The sequence below is a fragment of the Haplochromis burtoni genome, unplaced genomic scaffold, assembly GCF_018398535.1.
Source record: "Haplochromis burtoni strain Fernald_Lab_line unplaced genomic scaffold, NCSU_Asbu1 Contig_168, whole genome shotgun sequence".
In the NCBI taxonomy this organism is placed as follows: Eukaryota; Metazoa; Chordata; class Actinopteri; order Cichliformes; family Cichlidae; genus Haplochromis; species Haplochromis burtoni.
Genome location: NW_024582529.1, coordinates 251,561 through 271,518, shown reverse-complemented (window position 1 = coordinate 271,518; position 19,958 = coordinate 251,561). Strand labels below are relative to the sequence as shown.

The 19,958-nt window shown below is 40.6% G+C and overlaps 2 protein-coding genes across 5 annotated transcripts in view; both read right to left on the bottom strand.

Annotated features, from left to right (window-relative positions):
- Positions 1-22: 22 nt before the first annotated feature.
- Positions 23-13,949, bottom strand: LOC102301554 (germ cell-specific gene 1-like protein). The gene is made up of 7 exons (XM_005933720.2): positions 10,477-13,949; positions 8,134-9,148; positions 5,777-5,971; positions 3,762-3,821; positions 3,511-3,669; positions 3,047-3,158; positions 23-1,546 (listed from the first exon to the last, which is right to left on the bottom strand). The coding sequence occupies exons 2-7, from the start codon at positions 8,327-8,329 to the stop codon at positions 958-960; spliced, it is 1,311 nt and encodes a 436-aa protein (XP_005933782.1). The 5' UTR covers positions 8,330-9,148; positions 10,477-13,949; the 3' UTR covers positions 23-957.
- Positions 13,950-14,076: 127 nt separating this feature from the next.
- LOC102301856 (epsin-1) overlaps positions 14,077-19,958 on the bottom strand; it is a 12,961-nt gene continuing 7,079 nt past the window's right edge. For 3 of the 4 annotated variants that reach the window (XM_014337252.2, XM_042225317.1, XM_005933724.2), the window contains 4 exons: positions 18,451-19,798; positions 17,789-17,935; positions 17,260-17,412; positions 14,077-16,723 (listed from right to left, as the gene is read on the bottom strand). In XM_014337252.2, coding sequence (XP_014192738.1) covers positions 16,230-16,723; positions 17,260-17,412; positions 17,789-17,935; positions 18,451-19,798 — 2,142 coding nt within the window. In that variant the 3' untranslated portion in view covers positions 14,077-16,229. The remainder of the gene's footprint in view (positions 16,724-17,259; positions 17,413-17,788; positions 17,936-18,450; positions 19,799-19,958) is intronic. The other variant, XM_005933726.3, reaches the window with a different exon arrangement.

Sequence of the window (19,958 nt, the reverse complement as noted above, 5' to 3'; positions counted from 1 at the left end):
TTACAAGTGACGAGTCCAGTCATGCAATGAATGTGCTTCATGTTTATTCATCACCTTAATGTGGAGAGAATTTTATACAATCATGCAAAAACAGATTAAAAATAAAAATATACATACAGCAAATGTGATTGCAAACTTGTGTTATATTATTTGTTATGTATTGTTGCCCCTTGAATACATTCACATCATCTCTAACATCCAACGAGTCACTGAATTACATCAAATCCCTGAAGAAATGTAAGGCTTGAAAAACAAAATGATTTGTGCAGTTTTATAAAATCAAACTGTGAGTGTGTGTGTGTGTGTGTGTGTGTGTGTGCGTGTGTGTGTGCGTGTGTGTGTGCGTGTGTGTGCGTGTGTTTAAATTTCAGTTGCCTAAAGTTATATGTACTTCCAGCCAGGAACAACTGTAAGCTAACTCCATGTGTAAGACATGTAGAAGGGCAAATCTAATAAATGTTACATCATAATATTCTGATTCAAGTATTAAACCTTATTCAAATATTCGCTTGCCAATATAATAATCCCAACTTTGCAGCTCTGTGAAGCTTGCATTGTCTTTAAGCCAGTTATTTTGGTTCTTCTACTGCACATATGTCTGCAGAGTTTGCCATGTGGACAGAAACATTACTGAGATAGCATGAAAATGTTACAGTGGTAACTCTTACAGTAATAAACCACAACACTAATAGTTCGGGCTCTTTTGCTCGCTACTGGTCCAGAAATTGAAATTCTCATACTGTAATAGATGTAGTACTGAAAATAGTCTAGAATTGATTTGAAACTTCATTTGTACAATCCCACATGTACAAAACTGCAGTTAAAGGTTAAAGGTGTGCGTGTGTGTCTGTGCAAGTCCTGTGAATTTAAAAAATATATATTTTATTGTAGTTTTAGTGAGATAAGTAAAATCTGCCGTGGAGAGATGTTTGTCGAGGTCTTCTGCCCCGAGAAGTCTTAGCAGAGTGAGTCCTCTCGCTCCTCCTGGAGGGCATAATTTATCTCGTCCATCTCACGTTCACAATCTTCACATCCTTCGGTGCCGCAGCCTTCCACCACAACCACACCATGAGGGTCTGCCAGCTTCCCCCCTCCTACTCCACCTGCTCCCATTCCTCCCCCTGCTCCACCTCCCATCCCTCCCATTCCAACACCATTTCCCCCAGCACCTGCCATAGATGGCATTCCTCCCAGTCCCATCCCAACGCCAAGATTACCCATGCCTCCAACTCCAATTCCTCCTCCACCAACGAGCAGTGCTCCCCCAGCGCCACATGTCAGAGGTCCAACAGCTGGTCCCACTCCTCTGGGCCACATTGGGTCCATTAGAGCCCCCTGTTGTCCAAGCTGCATCAGCTGACTGACGGAGTAAATCCCTCCCGGCCCAGCTCGAACAACCTCCTCATAGGAGGGGGCACTGGTGGTATTTCGGGCCTCCTCCAGCCTTACCCGAGCCCGGTGCTTCATCTCAATGATGGTCTTGGTGTAGGAGTTCAATGTGGCCACAGCAGCTGCCATGCAGCAGCTGAATGAAAGCCATGCCATGCTGGAGAGGGGGAAAGATTGAATCTTTCTAGTATGATGACCAGCCAATACAAAAGGTTGTGTAAAGATTCGATCAGATCAGAAAGTGGTACAGTGAAGCTCTTTAAAGTGCCATACGACTACTGAAGCTTGGAGAGACAGCATCTATAACTGTGGTCAGTTAGTTTACATCCACTCGCCACGAGCAAGAATGTCATGGAAATTTGGGGCTTTTAATTGTTTCTTTGAAGGGTTCTTTTCCCAAAGTGGAATGACAATAAACCATACATTTTAATGATTTAAAAAAACAAGAACTGGATGCACAAGTTTGAATGTATTTGAAATTTTCTCTAATCCACACATGGTCAGGAGTATCAATGAAGGCTCAAACATATACGTACACTCACTTTAAATAAGGCCTATTAAATTCAAGAACAGCCTGGGAACCACAAAGGCTCAAGCCTCCCATGAACTGGAAACCAGTTTTACATTGCCATGGACTGAGAGTACAGACCAAGAAAGATGTCCCAGGTCCCAAACCGACACCTTCAAGCTAAACTGAAATTTTCAACTGCCCACATGGAAAAGCCAAATTCCTCCTGGAGAAAGATCCATGGTCAGATGAGACAAAGATTGAGCTACAATGATAGTAGGAATTGTTTGGAGGAGTAAAGGTGAGGCTTTCAAACCTCAGACAACTATACAAACTGTTAAGCATAGTGGTAGAAGCATCATGCTGTTTCCTCTCAGTGGTACTGATACATTTCACAAAGTGGATAATAAAAATGGAGGAATATGTTCAAATTATTCAACTTTACCTCAAACCAACAGCTAGATGTTTGCACCTTAGATGCAAATGGGCATTTCAACAGAACAATGATCAAAAACACACATCAACACTGGTTTTGAAATGGACAAAGCAACTAGCATTATGCACCTAGAATGGCCTACCTAAAGCCCTGACCTCAACCATGTTGAAAATCCAACAAATCAGCCAATGAGATTGGTCAAATATCTAGAATAGCTAGAATTATGCCAGACGCTTGTTGATGACTACCAAAAGTGTCTGGTAAGGGACATTTAACCAGATATTTGTGGCGTTATATGTATCTTTTTTGCTTCTGACCCCGTGTGGATCACAGAAAATTCCAGATAAATTAAAAACTCGTGCTCTCAATTATTGTTTTTTAAAGTCATTAAAGATGTGTTCTGTGCAATCATTTGACCCTAGAAAAAGAAATATAGAAAAATAATTAAAAGCCACCATGTCAATCATTCATGTGAACTCCTGACCACAGCTATAGGTAATTGAGACCATGTTAGTGTTTGTCACAGCCACTCTCAAAACAGCTTTCTGTATAGCTTGCTAACCAGATAATGTTTACACACCTTGCAGATATAAAATATTTTGACAATATTGGGTGATAATCAAACTCTGTGGGATATTTCATCTAATCTGAGGATTGTTGGGGAATATTTTACTTTAATACAGAATAATTACTTTGGTTTAATTGAAACTTACGCAAAAGACCAGCCGTAGTCCCAGCTCTGTGGCCTCCAGTCTTTAGGTCCGATGCTAACAGTCATCTGAAACACGGTTGTGTACATCATGTGAGCTACCATCCCCATCATGCCTGGGAGAGGACAGAAACATGGAGATACGGTTACCTTTGCTGCAACCTGAAAAAATATGGTTAAAAAATAAAAAAGTAAGATAAAATAATTCAAATTTTGGAGGTTATTATTGTAGGAATGACTGAAACATGGCAGTCCTGCCATCCATCCATCCATCCATCCATCCATCCATCCATCCTAGCTCTACTCTGAGCCCCTCCTGAATTACTGAGGTCCTCACCCACACACCATCTGAAGGAAAGTAATTTCCACCATTTGTATCCAACCCTTTTCCTCTTGAGGTTTTTAGATCAAGCAAGCAAGCAAGTGCCCACAGCCTTTTAGGACTCAGAAAATGCTCTTTGTTCTCACCTGAGAGGACAGTGCACATGGCTGCAAAGGCATTGATCTTGAGGGCGTTCATTTCCCTCTTGGCGCAGAGGCACAGTGCTTCCACACACATCAGTAAGAAGCCCATAGCCAGGAGACCGATGTACATGAACTCACTGATGACAGACAGCCAGAGCACACCTGGAAGCATTTAAGGATATAGAGACAATTTCTTCAGGTTAAATATTGAAGATTTTCTCTGTTGTGAGATGAAAATTTGGTGTTGGACCAACCTTGTGTCTCTCCTGGTGTCAGCTCAATGAAACTTCGACACTTTTCTTCCTGATCTGCACCTAAAAACAAGGGTTAAGAAGCTTGTTATATTGTCTATAATGTTTACAGGGGTCTACCTGTTTTATACAAACTAGGTTTGGGGAGAATAATCCTTTGTAAGCACTGAGAGGCACACACATACTTAAAGGTCAAATTTAAAGCTGCAATCAGCTTTGAACCACAATCAGTCATAGTTGCAATCACTCCATCGAAGGGTATAAGACAGTGATTGCTTTCTGTGTACAGGATACCCAACATCACTCTGTATATGCTTTTATATGTGTGTGTTCATAACTATGTAGCCCATATGGCACTTAACAACAATAACAATGTTTTCTTTGGTCTCTATTATCATTTAGTTCGTGAAAAGAAGAAACCCTCTCAAGCTTCTTTTGCCATTAAGAGAGGATGGTTGCACTTTATTGTGTGACTCACATGTGTTAACTCAATACTACCAACAGTTTTTCCATCAGTTTTTTGCGTAGCAACAATAATCCAGGCTTAGAAAGCGGCTTAAATGAGGTGCACTATATTAAATGATAGATTTGGACTCTGAAAATCCACAATCCCGATGCAGTGAACAAAATGTATTCAAATCTTCCTCTGAAGCAAATACGGGATTTCATTGGGCTGAGTCAGCGAAATCACATGGGTATTTTCCAAGTTTGCTGTTTGTGTTTTATTCGTTGGACAGCATGTCCCTGTTGAGCTCCAGTGAAAGGACATTCAAAAAGAGGGAATAATAATTTATACTTAAAGAGGCTGGCATCTCCACTTGATTTGTAAAGCTTGGATAAAACCTCACATGAAGATTAAAACATATGAATGTGTTTGTGCGTATAAAATCTTTAGACTTGTCCCCTCATGTTGAGATGTGTCCTTATAGAAAGCACATCTCCAACTTGTCCTCATCAACCAGATTGCCAGTGACTGTTAAAACAAATAATATAGGTTCTTGCAAAAAAATTCAAATTTGCACAAATCTGTGAAGCAGTTAAAACACAAACAGAGGAAGAGGTGAGGTTCATTCTGTGGGACATCTGGACTGATGCAAGTTTCACAAGATTTAAGAGTTTAAGAGTCTGCCAGGCTTTACGTTACATACCTGAGCACTGCCACTGCCATTTCACACCGTCAGTGCTGCAAGATGGCCTCATGACCAATAAGGTTACAGCTGTGCATGTGATAATAAATGGTTCAATAATATTATTTGCCAGGTATTTGTGCATAAAAATACTCAGCACTTATTAATTGTTCTTACAGTGAAGGCAGGAATAATCTAATGGCATAATAACTGCATTATTAGCTCTACTGACTGTTTACTAGCTTTTAATGCTCCTTTGACTGTGGCTTGTCCTTGAAAGAGGACAGACAAATGACTTGTCAAGGAAGTATTTGCAGATCACACCAAACTTTCACCCGAGACACTCAGATTTTATGCTTTTTGGATTTATTTTACTTATCTTTCCTCTTAGTTTCTTATTTATTTTGGATAATTTTAATATGAAAATGCGTTCCAGCCACTTTCTAGTTTCAATTTTACTTGCAAGCAAAAAATGCTGTAAACTTTAGTCACAGGGCTTCATGCAGGCTCTGTTTATTCACAGTTATGTTTACTGCAGTCTGAAGAGGCTATTTTAATTAATGCACATGAACAGGGTTAAAATTATATTTGAAAATCTGCTGTTGCCCATTTTTAAGTGATGTTTGATGCATTTTAATGTATGCATTAACTTATTCCTCTATCTCAACCTGCCTTTAGTTTTTGGGTCATTATGGTAATTAAAATGTTGTAATTAAACTTGTTTTAAAAGGTAATTTATTTCCGCCTCATTTACTTTTACATAGCCCCTTTGACATGAGAGTGTCATCTTGAGATTATGAAAGAAATCAGGGAGTTTTTTATGGAGGTTATTCAGGCACAAAAATCCCCCAGTTATTCGATCCCTGATCAAAGTCTGTTCCACTCACCAACCTTCATTGTGCTTCTCGCAGGACAGCCAGAAGCCGGTGTGGAAGTATCTCAGCATGTACTTGTCCTCCCCTGTCTCCCAGATGTAGTGGACAGCGTTGGCCAGCTGCTTTTTCCTTATCCTTTCCAGCTCCTCCTTCTGCTGAGGAGACAGCGTGACATTGGAGGCTGGGTTCCTGGGGTCTGGGGTGGGCACCTCTGGATGAAGAGGACAGGAGTTTTAGGGGGACAGAAACGGTATAAAAACATACCTTTTTGCTTGAAATGAGCAAACTTAAGTAATTAACAGAATCATTTGTGTTCTTGTTTTTTTCCAAGGAGCTTTTGCTCTAATAAGACTAGAGCTGTGGAAATATGAGAAAAGTATGCCAGCAAACAGTGCTGTAAATCCTGAAGTAGGTCTCCTTTGGGTCACAGTGTGTAACACAATCCAGCCCTGAAACCTTGTTCTCCGTGTTATCAGCCCTTGTTTTATGTAATAAAAATTAAATACTACACAGAGATAAAATTGGTTTAAAGCTGAATGATGGTAAAGTGGGTTAGCAAATCCAGACAACATGCAGCTGCTGCCATAAAGTGCTGAGATAAGCAACAAAGCCGGGATTATGTGAATCTCTGGCAATAAAGTCTAAAAATACTTCAACCCAAGCAGCTGTGGAGATCCTGTAATAGTAAAACTACTAATGCCATACTGTAATAAGCAAACAGGAAAATAGTAAAAGTGACAGGGAAGCCTGGACGATCCCACACCCCACAACAACATCACAGATGCACTTTGAAAAGATCATTTTTGATGACTTGGTGTGCGACAACACTGTGTTGCACTGAGAATTCCTGCACTCAGACTTTCTGCACAAACTGCACGTGCAGCCGAGAGAAATTAGAAATCCAGCTGGCAGAAGGCAAAAGAGAACTCAGAGAAAAAGAGATAATTCATGTTTAAACTGACCTTAGGGTGAAAGCACTTTCTTAGAAGCTGGTTTTCATTCAATTAGGCATGTATCAAATGCTCCAACTGTCTGCTAGCTGTGAGTAAGTATTGAATACAGCTTAGATTTGTTACATGCTCTTCTGAGTTGTCTTTAAACATCCATCAAAGCCAGTTAAGATGAGCAAGAAAATAGACGTTTTGAGGACTCTGCGCTTTGGCCCACGTGTGGCCCAGAACTCATGAGATGGGGTTTTACATAGGTTATGGAGAAGGTCTGGTCATGACAACCTAAATTTCTACCCACATAAGGTGGTGGAGCCAGTGTCAGGTTTGGCACACGGCACAGTAAGGAAGCTGGGAATACTGGAAAGGGGAGCACCCATTTCTAATGGGAGCACAGCAGACACCGTCAAATACTCAAATAGTTGTTTTCTTCTGAGTGAAGTGACCTGGAAACAGCAGTGTGGCAGGCACATAATAAGAGCTCTTTAAATTCTCTATGGAAAGGAGCTCGAATCCTTTATTATCTCCCTTAGCTCTGGCTCATCCTCCAAGAAACCAAAGGAGACAATGCTGTCCCATAATTCATAGTGACACTACATCAAACAATGAGCAAAACAGATGATGCAGATTATGTAAATGTTAAAAGTGAGTTTAACCTTGTTTATGCAAAACTATAAACATTAGGTTGCTATGATAAATATCTGCATCTTAGCAAGTCGTTGCCTTCTGTAACGAACGTCGTGTGTGAATTTATGAGTTTGTATCAGTTGTCTTCTCAGTTTGTTGCTGTTCTGTTTTTAGGGTTATCATAAATCATTTTAATTTTGTCACAAATATAGAAATCCCTAATAGTAAAGGCCAGAGGTACACTGAATCATCTGTCCAACTGAAAAATAAATTATCAGTGGATGACAGCTTTTTATTGATTGTTTGGTTTTATATGACCGGCAGTAAAAGAACAAAGCACGAAGTATATACAGCAGCATATAGTTTCACCTCTTCAGACTAATGTCAGCAACATCCATCACATGATAAATAAGTTTAGTGTATGTGCAGTCAGAGCCTGAGGATTTCCATCAAGATCAAAATTACAGAAATATTTTTATTTTGGTTGATTTGTGGGCTATTTGATCACAGCTAATCCCAAAGTACAGAGAACTACAAAAAAGGAAGTAAAACTACCAACAGTGCAAATAAAGCAAAAAATCTCAAAATGATGCATGAAATAAGAACAAAGTCCCTCAGCTACCCTAAAATTCATTTTTTAAAGAAAACTATGCAGATAGTTGTGTCATTACTTCCATTTTGAGATGATTAAACTTCATCTGCTGTTACCATCAGTGACTTCAGCTGTTGCCAATTTAACCAGGATCCTTGAAATCTTTGAAATGTCCAGAATAAGCACTGTGTGGCCCGTGTGTCTTACCTGTGGTGTACGGCTGGCTGTTGTTCTGCCCGCAGTTTTTCATCTTGACTGGCGACAGGCAGACCGGCTTCACCACCTTGTGTGTCCCTTCGCACCAATAAGAGGTGCAGAAAGCCCAGACGGACAGCGTGAGGGCCAGAGAGGTGAGGAACAGTGACAGCAGGGAGCGGTTACGTCTGGACATTTTCTCCAGCATGACTGTGTCTCAACTCAAAAGCAGCCAAATGAGAAATGAAATGGTTTTGGCAAGTGTGTGTCAAAAATAGCTGCAAGAGCCAGACAGGTTCTGGTGACCTGTCTGGAGCAGAAGATTGGGGAGCTTTCTGCAATAATACAATAGAGATTGAAAATAAAGTGGTAGGAAAGAGACAGAAGTGAGGAGAGGGGATTAGTGGTATTTGAGAAGTGGAACGAAGGACGGAGGGGAAGATAAAAAGTAGTCTGTTGGAGAGATAGAAGTAGGGCAGCGCTGGAGAAGGAGAGCTAGCGCTGAGCAAAGGTCAAATAACAGTGGAATAAAGAAAGATGAAGCTATGGGATTTAATCTTTTCCAGCAACAAGAGACAGATGTGCGGGCCAGAGGATGCAGGGGGAGCTCTAACTCTCCTCCTGCTGCAGTGTCACTTAAAGGAAATAAGCATGATGAAGAGAAGCAGGCCAGGTTTAAATTTGGGACCTTTGTTTCCTTTTGGAGACTTTGGTCACAAATTTAGCCCATGTTTCTACTGCAGTCACCGCTCGGGTCTCATATTAATATCTTCTCCCCTCTCAGATAAAGACAAACATCTAAATCTTATCCTGTGGATTTTGAGACTAATCGGTTCCACTCTCAGGGCACATCCCGTTCTTCAACCTGTTCCTCCACCTCAGTGAGAGGGATTGAACTCATGAAGAAGTGATTAGTCCAGCGTCTCAGGCCTACCTCGTGGCCTGGTAATCTGTGGTAATCTTGCGGGGTTAGGTGGATGAGTTTAATGCTTACTGACACTCATGCTGTCATTGTCTGAACGACCACCTAAGAGAGGGAAAAACAGATGATGGAGGCAAAGATCTGGGATTAGGAGTCATGAAGACAGAGTCACGTCTATGTCCAAGTAATTTGAGCTGCACTTAATCCTGCCAGGTGCCACATTTGTAAATTGGTTATATTTAATACAACGTATTAGACTCAAATCATTAAACTACAATCTGATGTAGCAATATAATTCTGGGATAGGGTCCACCCCCCTGTGATAATATAATATAATATAATATAATATAATATAATATAATATAATATAATATAATATAATATGATTCCATCAGACCATATTGTATTGTATCATGTCCTATTGGAACACATCATACATTATAAGCACAAATGTATTGGGCCTGACCTCTTAATCACCAGTTCTTGTGTTCTCTCTGCTTGTACACAAGCAATTACTTAAAAAGATTCCACTGAAGTCTGAATGTGTGCAGATTTTGTAGTAAAAGCAATTAATTACAAAATACGATCAGTGTGTCAGAAACATACAGATCATTAAAGACGTCTAGAACATGAAAAGCACCATTTTTTAAATAAAAAAAAGTGTGTTTTCATATTTGAAATCATATTTCCCAGTATTTGACAGTTTTCTTTTCAAAATTTATTATCCACTAAATGTGAATTAAAGTGCTGATAACTATAAAAAATTAGGTATTTCCAATTTCCTATTTTAGATAAAGTTTGATGGGCATCACAGCAGGAGTTTCTCTGTGTACGCTATAAACACAGATTGATTGACGAGGCACTGAGGTTTAATTTCATCTTATCAAATCAGCGTGAGGCAAACCTATAATCCACACACTCCACAAATGCATGCACTGTTCTGCTGGATTATTTGGTACCACACACCTGACCACGTCATCAGTATAAAAGTCTAAATGATGAAGACAAACTGCACGAAACCTGAAATTCAAAGATCCCTAGAAGGAGAGGGGCTGAGCTGAGAGTGCTACCGCTATTTATTTGTTTATTTTTTAGATTTTCCACAGACATCACGATAAAATCATTGTCAGGTTTAACACAACAATGGTGACGATCCGATATGGTGACACCTTCCTCAAGACATTCATTTTTACTGACTCTGATCTCAGTCTTAGATTAGAAATGCTGGTTTTACTGAAGATGTCAGCGATAGAAAAACTGAATTAACACAGCTCATTGAAGCATCACAGATTTCTATAAATACAAGTAAAAAAATATAGTTTCCCTGTTTGAGAGAGCTCTTTGTTTCATCTCATCAGTAAAAGCTGAAATCCAGCTGCTGCCGATTGATCGGCTTACACTTGCAGAACATAATGAAAAAAAAATCTACTTACCTTTCCTTGGATCTCAGGAGAGGCTCTTTTTGTGTTTCCTTCACCTGTCTTCAAGCAGGGTTCCAGTTTCCTTCACCTTTCTTTTTCATGCTCCCTTATTACTCCCTCGTGCTTCTTTGGGTGAGTTTCCATCAGAAACCCACCCAGATTTCCCTCTAATCCTCCCAAGTCCATCTGTTACTTTCCCTCCCCTTTGCTCCCTGCAGTGTCTTTTCCTCCACTCTCACTCTCGCCTCGCCTGCCTTCCTCATCACGCCTCCTCTCTCAGTCATGGCCTTGCTGACCTGTCCTTCTATAGATTAATTTGTATACATGGTATAGAAAGGCTTAGATTGAGACGAGAGCTGGTGTTGTGATTGTAATTCTGCTCCTTAAACTCTGACCCGTCTTAACACAAGTGAGGTGCAGCTACTGTTTATACTGAGTGATGACTGCACAAATCACTGGGCCGTGATTAGAAAATGATTTTGAGTTTGCTGGATGTTTTCTTGCTTCAGTTGCCTTTGTGGTCTGTTGAAATGAAACATCTGTTTTGTTGCTACACCTTAAAAAAACGTTTTTAAGAACTTCTCCATCTGTATCCTAAGATGATGCCAAAACCTTACCAACACTCTCTAATTATCAGTCACCACCAGTCAGAAATCATGTGAGGCCCAGCTTTGGTTTTCTTATCTGGTTAGTCGTCAACATTGCATACTATTGTGAAAGTGCTTTAAATTGCTAATGTTATGAATTTGTGTTGTACACAGGGACATTAATATTTGATCCCCTGCTGTATTGAAATTAATTTGTATGGTAGTTTCATTTTAATTGAAAGAGACAGAAATCCAACAAAAGTCCAGAAGAAATTGCATCACATAAAAGTTATTGACTTAAATTTCACTGAGAAATTTAAGTGAAATTCTGGCTGGAATCCCCTGGAACCCAGCCAGAATTCTCCCAATCAATCAATCCACCATTGTGGTCAAGTCCAAAGAGCTCCCAGAGGACATCAGGAACACGACTGTAGATCTGCACAAGACTGGGATGGACTACAAGACCATCAGCAAGAAGCTTGGTGAGAAGGTGACAGGTGTAGGTGCGATTGTCCGGAAGAGGGAGAACTCTAAACGGCCATCAGTCATCCTTGGTCTGCAGCTCCATGTAAGCTCTTGAATCATGGGGTGAGGGTGATCATGAGAAGATGGTGGATCAGTACAAAACTACATGGGAGGAGCTTATTATATTATATTAAGTATCTGAAGCCAGTTGGGAGCACAGTCACCAAGAATACTGTTGTTAACACTGTGATGGATGGATCCCCCTCCTCAGGAAGGAATGTATACAGGCCATCTTAAGTTTGCCAGTGAACATCAGAGATGGTTCAGAGAAGTCTTGGGAGAAATGCTGCCATCAGATGAAAAACAAGTTGACTTCTTTGGTATCAACTCAACGCACTGTGGTTGGAGGAAGTGAAATGCTGAGTATGAAACATTTGCTTTGGAGCTGTTTTTTTGCTAAGGGTGCAGGATGACATCATGATGCAGATGGATGGGGCCCACTTCTGTTAATCTTGGAGATGGGTCATCGATGACTCTTCCAGCATGACAGTGACTCAGAACACCAAGGGAACAAAGGAGTGGCTAAATAAGAAGCACATTAAGGCTGAGCGGCGTGCCTCCAGATGTCTGTGGTTGCTTCTTGGTTTTGTTTCTTGGACTAAACAACACATTCCTCATCATGCATTGAAAGCCTAGGTTAGTTTAGTTTTTTCCTTTGTTTCTTACATTCAAAATAAACAGTGTTTTAATTGGGATTCATTTGGCATCTCCCTTTTTGTCATGGCTGTGGAGCCTGGTTTGTGACAGTATATCAGAGGGTCAGCTCAGATTGTGCCGTTTGGAGGCAGAGGTACAGAGGAAAGGGCGAGATCGATTGGACATGTGCAGAAGAGGGATGGCGGATAAATTGGATAAAGGATGCTGAAAATGGCCCTACCAGGCAGGAGGAAAAGATAAAGACCACAAAGAAGACTCATGGAAAGAAGACATGAAGAGTACTGGTGTCACATAAGAGGATGTAAGGGATAGGCAAGTTGCTGTGACAACAGAAATGGGAACGATAGAAAGAAGAAGCAAGTGACTTTACTCTCTATGACATTATCTTAACTACTCTGATGCAGCTTGACCTTTTAAAGAAAACTGCTTGTTCTCCTGTTACTTTATTGGATTCATTCTCATCTATAGCAGCTCCACTCTGTGGGCTTGTTCTCATTTCAAGGCACACAGTAACCAAACGGGTACATTTACACCCCTTTAACTAACTGTTTTTTTTAACCAACGTACTCTTTTTCCCTGATTCCAGATTTATTGCTTTAAGTGACATTTTCACCAGCTGCCCTGACACAGCATTAATATTTAACCTCGTTTTTTAACCAGTCCTTTAAAATGAAAGCATTGGTTTCAAGTAACTTGAACTGCTCTTCACATCTACCCCCTGGGGTAGTGAGTGGGCATCACTGACTTTGAAAGCAATATGTTCAGCAATCACACGTCTAAATGTTACCAAACACACTGAGATAGCAAATGATGTGTTGTTGGGCTATTTTAAACATGTTTCTCCTCAGCCTGCGAGCGAGGATTTTATGATTATTATCCATCCAAACTGGTTTAAAGAGGGACTCAAGTACAACAAACTTTAATAATTATAATTATGAAAATTTTGTCAGGTTGTGATTTATTTATTTAATTAATTGGGCAGGTGTTAAAGGAAAACCTGCACTTAATATGGTGACACTTTTTATTCAGAATCAGCTTACAGAGGTTTAATTAGTTTGATGATTCGTAATGAGCAGAAAAAAATTGTTCATGGTCATTATTCTGAATCTATCTCGCTGTATGAAGGCGATGGCTAGGATTATATAACTACTTACTGTACAAAAAAAAAAAAAGGCGACACAAGGTCTCAACTGACCATCGTGTCCTAAAATGACTGAAGCTGACTGTCAAATTCCCAATCTGCCCTGGTCTGTTTTTAAGACACTAAGCCCTCTATTCATGAATGGAGGGACTCAGCTCATCTGTCAATCCTATATTTTCTGCTCTTGTGCCCAATATCTGTAATGGCTTCATCTGCCTCCACTCACCCTTGCACTTCTAAATTAATCAGGAGATTAATGAATGATGAGTGAATGAATAATTAAAGCAGGCCTAATGCTGTGGCCAAATAAATATAGGCTAAAGATACTGTTTGAAGACAGTTATTTAACTTTGACAATTTGTGGCTGTATGTCTGCATATTTATTCCATAAAAATCTAAGACAACTGGTTTAAACATCATAATGATAGTAATAATAACAACTAAAAAAAAATAAAAAAATCCCATATTTGCTAACGATGCGGAATTTATCAATGTGCAAATATTTATAGCTTTAAACGTTTCTTCTGCACGGGTGCTGGAAAATGTTTTGTGTAAATGTTGGTAATCATGGCCCTCTAGTGGTGACAGTGAGAAAGTCCTCAAAGACAGAAATCATGAGTGAGAAATAATTCAGGTTAAGAAAAGTGAGATTTGAGAAGTTGAGGGATCCACTGTGGACAGCCAGACCCAAAAGAGGCAGAGTGACTGTATCATGAATCGCTTTATTTCTCAAATGTACTGTCACAGTTTACAACACAACTATACATTTTAATACACAGCAAAATAAATTCATTTCATACAAAATTAAATCTGAGAAATAATAGTCATGTGAAGCTAGACTGTATTCCAGTCTGTTTTTCCACCAATGTTCACATATCACCGAGTCAGTAACACAGTAAGGACTCGTACAGCCCATGAAGCACACAGCCATGTGATCCCTTCATCAGGTTTGCCTGCTTCACTGTGGCTTTAATTTACAGTTTTCAAAACTAATAAATGATGATGATGATGAATCCTGCTACCATTTAAGTTTTCAAAGTAAAATGTAACAAGAAGAGAAAATACAACCATTTAGTCTCCTTTCAGATGTTTGTGTTGAAGTAAATGAGGAGCAAGTACACATACACATCCGCTCAAACAGCATACACATTAAACAAGTTGATATTCTTGAACTCTGTTTTTAATTTCGCCAAAACGGTATTTCAGTTTCTCCTCAGAAAGAGCCGGGAAACCAAGAAGACAATTACACAATGACTCAAAAATGTCTACAGAGCTAAACGGGAAGATGAAGCCACCGTTGGTTACCGAGCTGATTCACAAAGAAATATTTAAACAACCAATTAGATTAAAGTCAGTTAACATCACATGATCAATACCACCAGGCCTGCCTGAAATGAAAGTTACACCTGACCTTGGATCTTGTTGGATTTCATTGCTGTGTCAATAATTAACCAAGCAATAAATTAATAATTAATAAATAGATCAATAAATAGTTACTTGTGATTGCAACACTCTGATATACAGTACAGTATATTTCCAGGTTTACTTGTAAATACTTCCACTATTTACATCAGCAAAATACTGCAGACACACACACACACACACACACACACACACACACACACACACACACTTAATCCTACAGTGACGCATGTCCCAGTCAAAGATTTACAGGTCCTGTCACAACACTCAAACACACCGAAAACTCTTTAGGATTTCCACACAGACACACTGAGGTGCTCTCCGTTTGTCACACTTGTGCAGGGAAAGGAAAAAAATCGAATAAATTCATTTTTAAATAACAATTACATTGCTCTTTTTTAATAATCTGTGTATTTGTTTATATATATATTACGCTGTACACATTGTGTTTGTATACATTTGATTCATGGGCAGCATCTTGAGTTCAGGGGAGGTTAGTGTAAGCTCAGGAATGAAAGGGTTTTTTATTAAAGCATCATTAGGTGGTTTTGCATGTTTATGCTTCTAAATATGTATAAATATATACTCACCACTTCCCATTATCAATACACCACTTTTGTCGATTGTTTCCTTCTTTCTAGAAAGACACAGATGTAAGTTTACCATGTCAAATATTTAGATTCCTTCGTACTTGTTAAGTACTGTCATTTCCTTCTGGCTAAATTCAACAGCACTTTGACAACCAAGCTTAGAAACATAAAAACTGCCACGTATACTATATATTTGAATTGTGAATGCCAGCTTCCACGTGGTGAGCTCTGAACAGATAATCATCCTGTGTGTTCATCACTAGGGAGTGTAGATGTGCGTCCTGTCTCCTGCTCTTCTCAGGCAGCTTGCTTGTCCAAACCAAACAAAAGCATATGATTCAGTGAGAATGTGTCATACGTGGGCTCTTGTGCTCGGTGCTAATTCTCAGCCTAGTTCTGTATAAAAATGACTCACGTCTCTGGAACTCTACTGGAGGGATGAACTCCTGTCTTTTAAAGATATTGCCTCATTTGGTGTTTTGATAATGGTGGTGGAGAACACCCTCAAACATGCTGGTCTAGATTTGCCACAGCAGGTCACTGCAAAGGCCACATCACATGATTCACATCAGTTTTACCTTTTTGTGACCCCTTCTTATCTATGGAGAACAATGTCTTCCTCCAAGGCTCCACAACCATAAAGATAGAAATTTCCATTACAGGCTAAGGGGATCACTCAGAACAACTTTGCATTGGTTTGGGGGAAAGAGACACTTCAAAGTAAGGTTCAGATATTTTGCTCTAAAATTGATCCTAATGAGAATGCATACACTAAACTGTAGCACTAAACATGCAAAACTACCTTTTTGGTGATTCCAGAGATCCAAATTACATGTCAAGTTGTCAGAACAGGAATGGATTATTTTTGTTCACCATCTCATCTGACCTGCTGCCTGAGACGACTTCAGCGCCAGCCTGTGGGACGGAGCCTCTAAATTGACCGTCACCTGATGGGTGATTTCCTTGAAAGACACCTGAGTGAATCATTCCAGTTCCCATTAAGATGGAGCCTGGATATCCAAACTGCACCATTCCCACTCCTCCAATGGGGGAGTTCATGTTGTGTCCTAATTGTGGACTCTCATTGATATAAATGGGATGTATCATTTGTGTTTCTGGACCTATCTGAGATGCCTGAATCATACTGATGGAAGAATTAGACATTTCCAGAGTATTCAATGATGCTGAAGGATTGTTAGCTCCAGAAGTGGGAGTTGGTGCACCATGGGGGGAAGCTATGGTCGAAATGAAAGGGTTGGAGTATGAGGGTGATGTTTCAGCAAAAGCTCCTGGTTTTAGCAAAGGGCTGGATGTCATGCCTGCTGTTTTGAAAGTGCCTGGGAAATCAAGGAGAGTGGCAGGAGGATGGAGGGTTGAGGGGGAAGGACGGAGGGAGGGAGTTAAACACAGTTTGAAGAATTCCAGTAAAGAGAAAATGTGCCAAGGCAGAGCAGAGAGAGGGGTGAGAAGGGTTATACATCTGCTGGTTAATGTACACTAGTCTTTATACAGAGTAACTTCACTAATGCTCTCTCACACACACACACTAATGTACAGAACAACATCTACACACTACAGCAAGGCCACAGGGGCAGGAAGGGGAGGTAAAACACACGACCACAATAAGTTTCTCCATACATACCTACTGATAAATATTAGCCATCACCCCTCTCATCTTATCTTTGAATGACTTCAGACGAACACAAGTGGAATGCATTTTTAAAATCAGCAGGGAGTGACTTTCATTTGTCAGGTCTTCGAGGGTGTTCATGCATCCGTTTGAGTCAAGTGCACCACAAATATTTCCACATGATGAATTTGTCAGAAAAGTTACTTTTCACCCAGACTGACGCGTCATTTTTTCTGTCCTTACCGATGGCTTGTGTTTGGGCGTCAATGAGAGGGCGCTGTCTGGGTTTAGGGTCAGATGAAAACAGATCGTCCAAGTCAACCAGTGATGCCTCTGCTGAGCCCAAGAAGGAAGCAGTCTTTCGATACATCGCGTCTTCCTGCTTCGAGTGCTTTCCTGCAATAAAATAAAGGTCCAGTTCTACTCTAAAAGGTGTTTTCTTTTGGGGACAGGTCAGGGAAGAAGAGAGAGCAAAGTGGAAGAGAAGGTTAATAGATTAAGACTGTTAGGTGACTGCTGACTGACGGGGAAATGAGGATGAAAACAAGGAAAATGGTGACAAGTGCAAATCACCATGTATGGACACAATAATGAAGGTTTAACGAGTCCCCACTTTCAGGATATTAATTAAAGACAAGCCAAACATTTAGTCAATTAAATCAGAGCAGAGTGTGTTATAGGTGATTATACATAGACAATCAGTGTTTGCTCATGGGAATAATGGATAAATGACACAAACATGCATTCAGACAGTGTGTAGAATGTGATGTACCTGTGCCATTACCACTTGTGTTGCTTGATGCACCCCAGGGATCATTGGATTTAGATGCTCCATCTCCAAAGGGGTCACTAGATGGGGAGGAGTCTAAAGGTGGAGCAGGTGCACCCCATGCATCGTCTGTACTGGCAGGAGCCAAAGCTAGATGAGTAAATTAAACAGACAGGTTCAGGTGATGGAGAAATAAATGACAGAATTAACTCCTCTGGTTATTCCAGAGTTTTGGACCATGCTACTCAGCCTTCTTCAGCAAAGACATAAAGGTGCCACATGTGATGTAAGTACAGAAATTCAGTCACAGGTCTTTCTACAACTAATAAAAATCAGTTTTCAAAATCAGTTTTCATTCATGATATGCCTTTTTGTGAATGTGTGCACTTTAAAGTGCCATGTAAAACTCCACAGTGGAAATGAAAGGCATATACACCTACTTACAATGCATTCTCAGTGCAAGGAGTGGTGAGCACAGCAGCCCCACCCACCTTCTGTTGATAAGGGTCAGCCAATGAAAAAAAGTTGGCATCTTTTTTCAGATAAGTATAACGGTCATTTTGAACTACGACTAATTCAAACCAGTTAGAAGTTAGCAAAATTCTTCAGCTTTACGTTCTGAGAAGTACTATCCATATACAAGTATTTATTTGTTTGTTTCTTACCTGAAGGCCCCCATGGGTCATTGTCTGCTTTGGATGCATCTCCAAATGGATCAGAATTATTGGTAGGTGAAGAAGCACCTGCCGTGGTCCCCCAGGGATCTGACACGGTGGCTGGTGGAGAAGTGGCTGGGGCTCCCCATGCAGCTGTGCTACTCTGAGGTGAGCTCACTAGAGGGGCATCGAAGGGATCTGTGGCATCTATCTTTGGTGGACTGGATGGCGCTGTGAATGGGTCTTCTTTAGGTGGTGTTGTTGGTGCAGCAAAGGGATCTTCCTTGGTCGGTTTAGATGTTGTGGAGAAGGGATCCTCTTGAGGTGGAGATGTTGGGGCAGCGAAGGGGTCATCTTTTGCATGTAAAGATGGTGTAGAGAATGGATCCTCTTTGGGTGGTGTTGTTGGTGCAGCAAAGGGATCTTGAACAGGTTTGGTTGGCACTGAGAAAGGATCTTCTTTAGGTGGTGTTGTGGGAGCAGTGAAAGGGTCCTCTTTCCCTGATGACGGTTCTGCAAATGGGTCCTCTTTAGGGGGTGTTAATGCTTTTGCACTGAAGGGATCCTCTTTTGGAGAGCTAAATGGATCGTCTTTAGGTGCATTAAATGGATCGTCTTTAGGTGCATTGAATGGATCATCTTTTGGGGTAATGAAAGGATCTTCTTTAGGGGCACTAAAGGGATCGTCTTTTGGAGTACTAAAAGGATCATCTTTTGGGGCGATAAATGGGTCATCTTTTGGAGCTTTGAAAGGATCATCCTTTGGAACATTAAACGGATCATTGTTAGAAGAGCTGAAAGGGTCTGGTTCATCTTTCTGAGCAGCAAATGGATCCTCCGTGTCTTTGGGGGCACTGAAAGGGTCTGAACTGTCCTTTGGGGTGTTGAAAGGGTCATCTTTTGATGCACTAAAGGGATCTTCCCCATTTTTCGGTGCCGCAAAAGGATCTTCCCCATTTTTCGGTGCCGCAAAGGGATCTTCCCCATTTTTCGGTGCCGCAAAGGGATCTTCCCCATTTTTCGGTGCCGCAAAGGGATCTTCCCCATTTTTCGGTGCCACAAAGGGATCTTCCCCATTTTTCGATGCCACAAAAGGATCATCATTAGTTTGATCTGCTGCAAATGGATCTTTATCAGGACTTGTTGGAGCCCCCCAGGGACCACTGCTAGCTGCTGTTTCAGTTGTGTCAGGTCTTGTGGGGGTGCCCCATGGATCTACGGCCTCTTTAGGTTCTTTGGGGGCTCCCCATGGGTCCGTTTTTACTTCCTCTTCTTTCTCTCCTCCCCAAGCATCAGTTTTAACATCAGAACCTTTATTAGCATCCTCCCATTTTAGCTCCTCTTCACTCATCTTGGCCTAGCATATCGTTGCAAAATGGTTAATACAAATAATTCATATGCCATAATAATTTCATATACCAAAATGCTATATGCTGTGGCTAACCTCCATTTAATGGCACAATACAGACGATAGTTGTTCTTAATCAGCACATACAGTAATTAAAAATATATAGCTA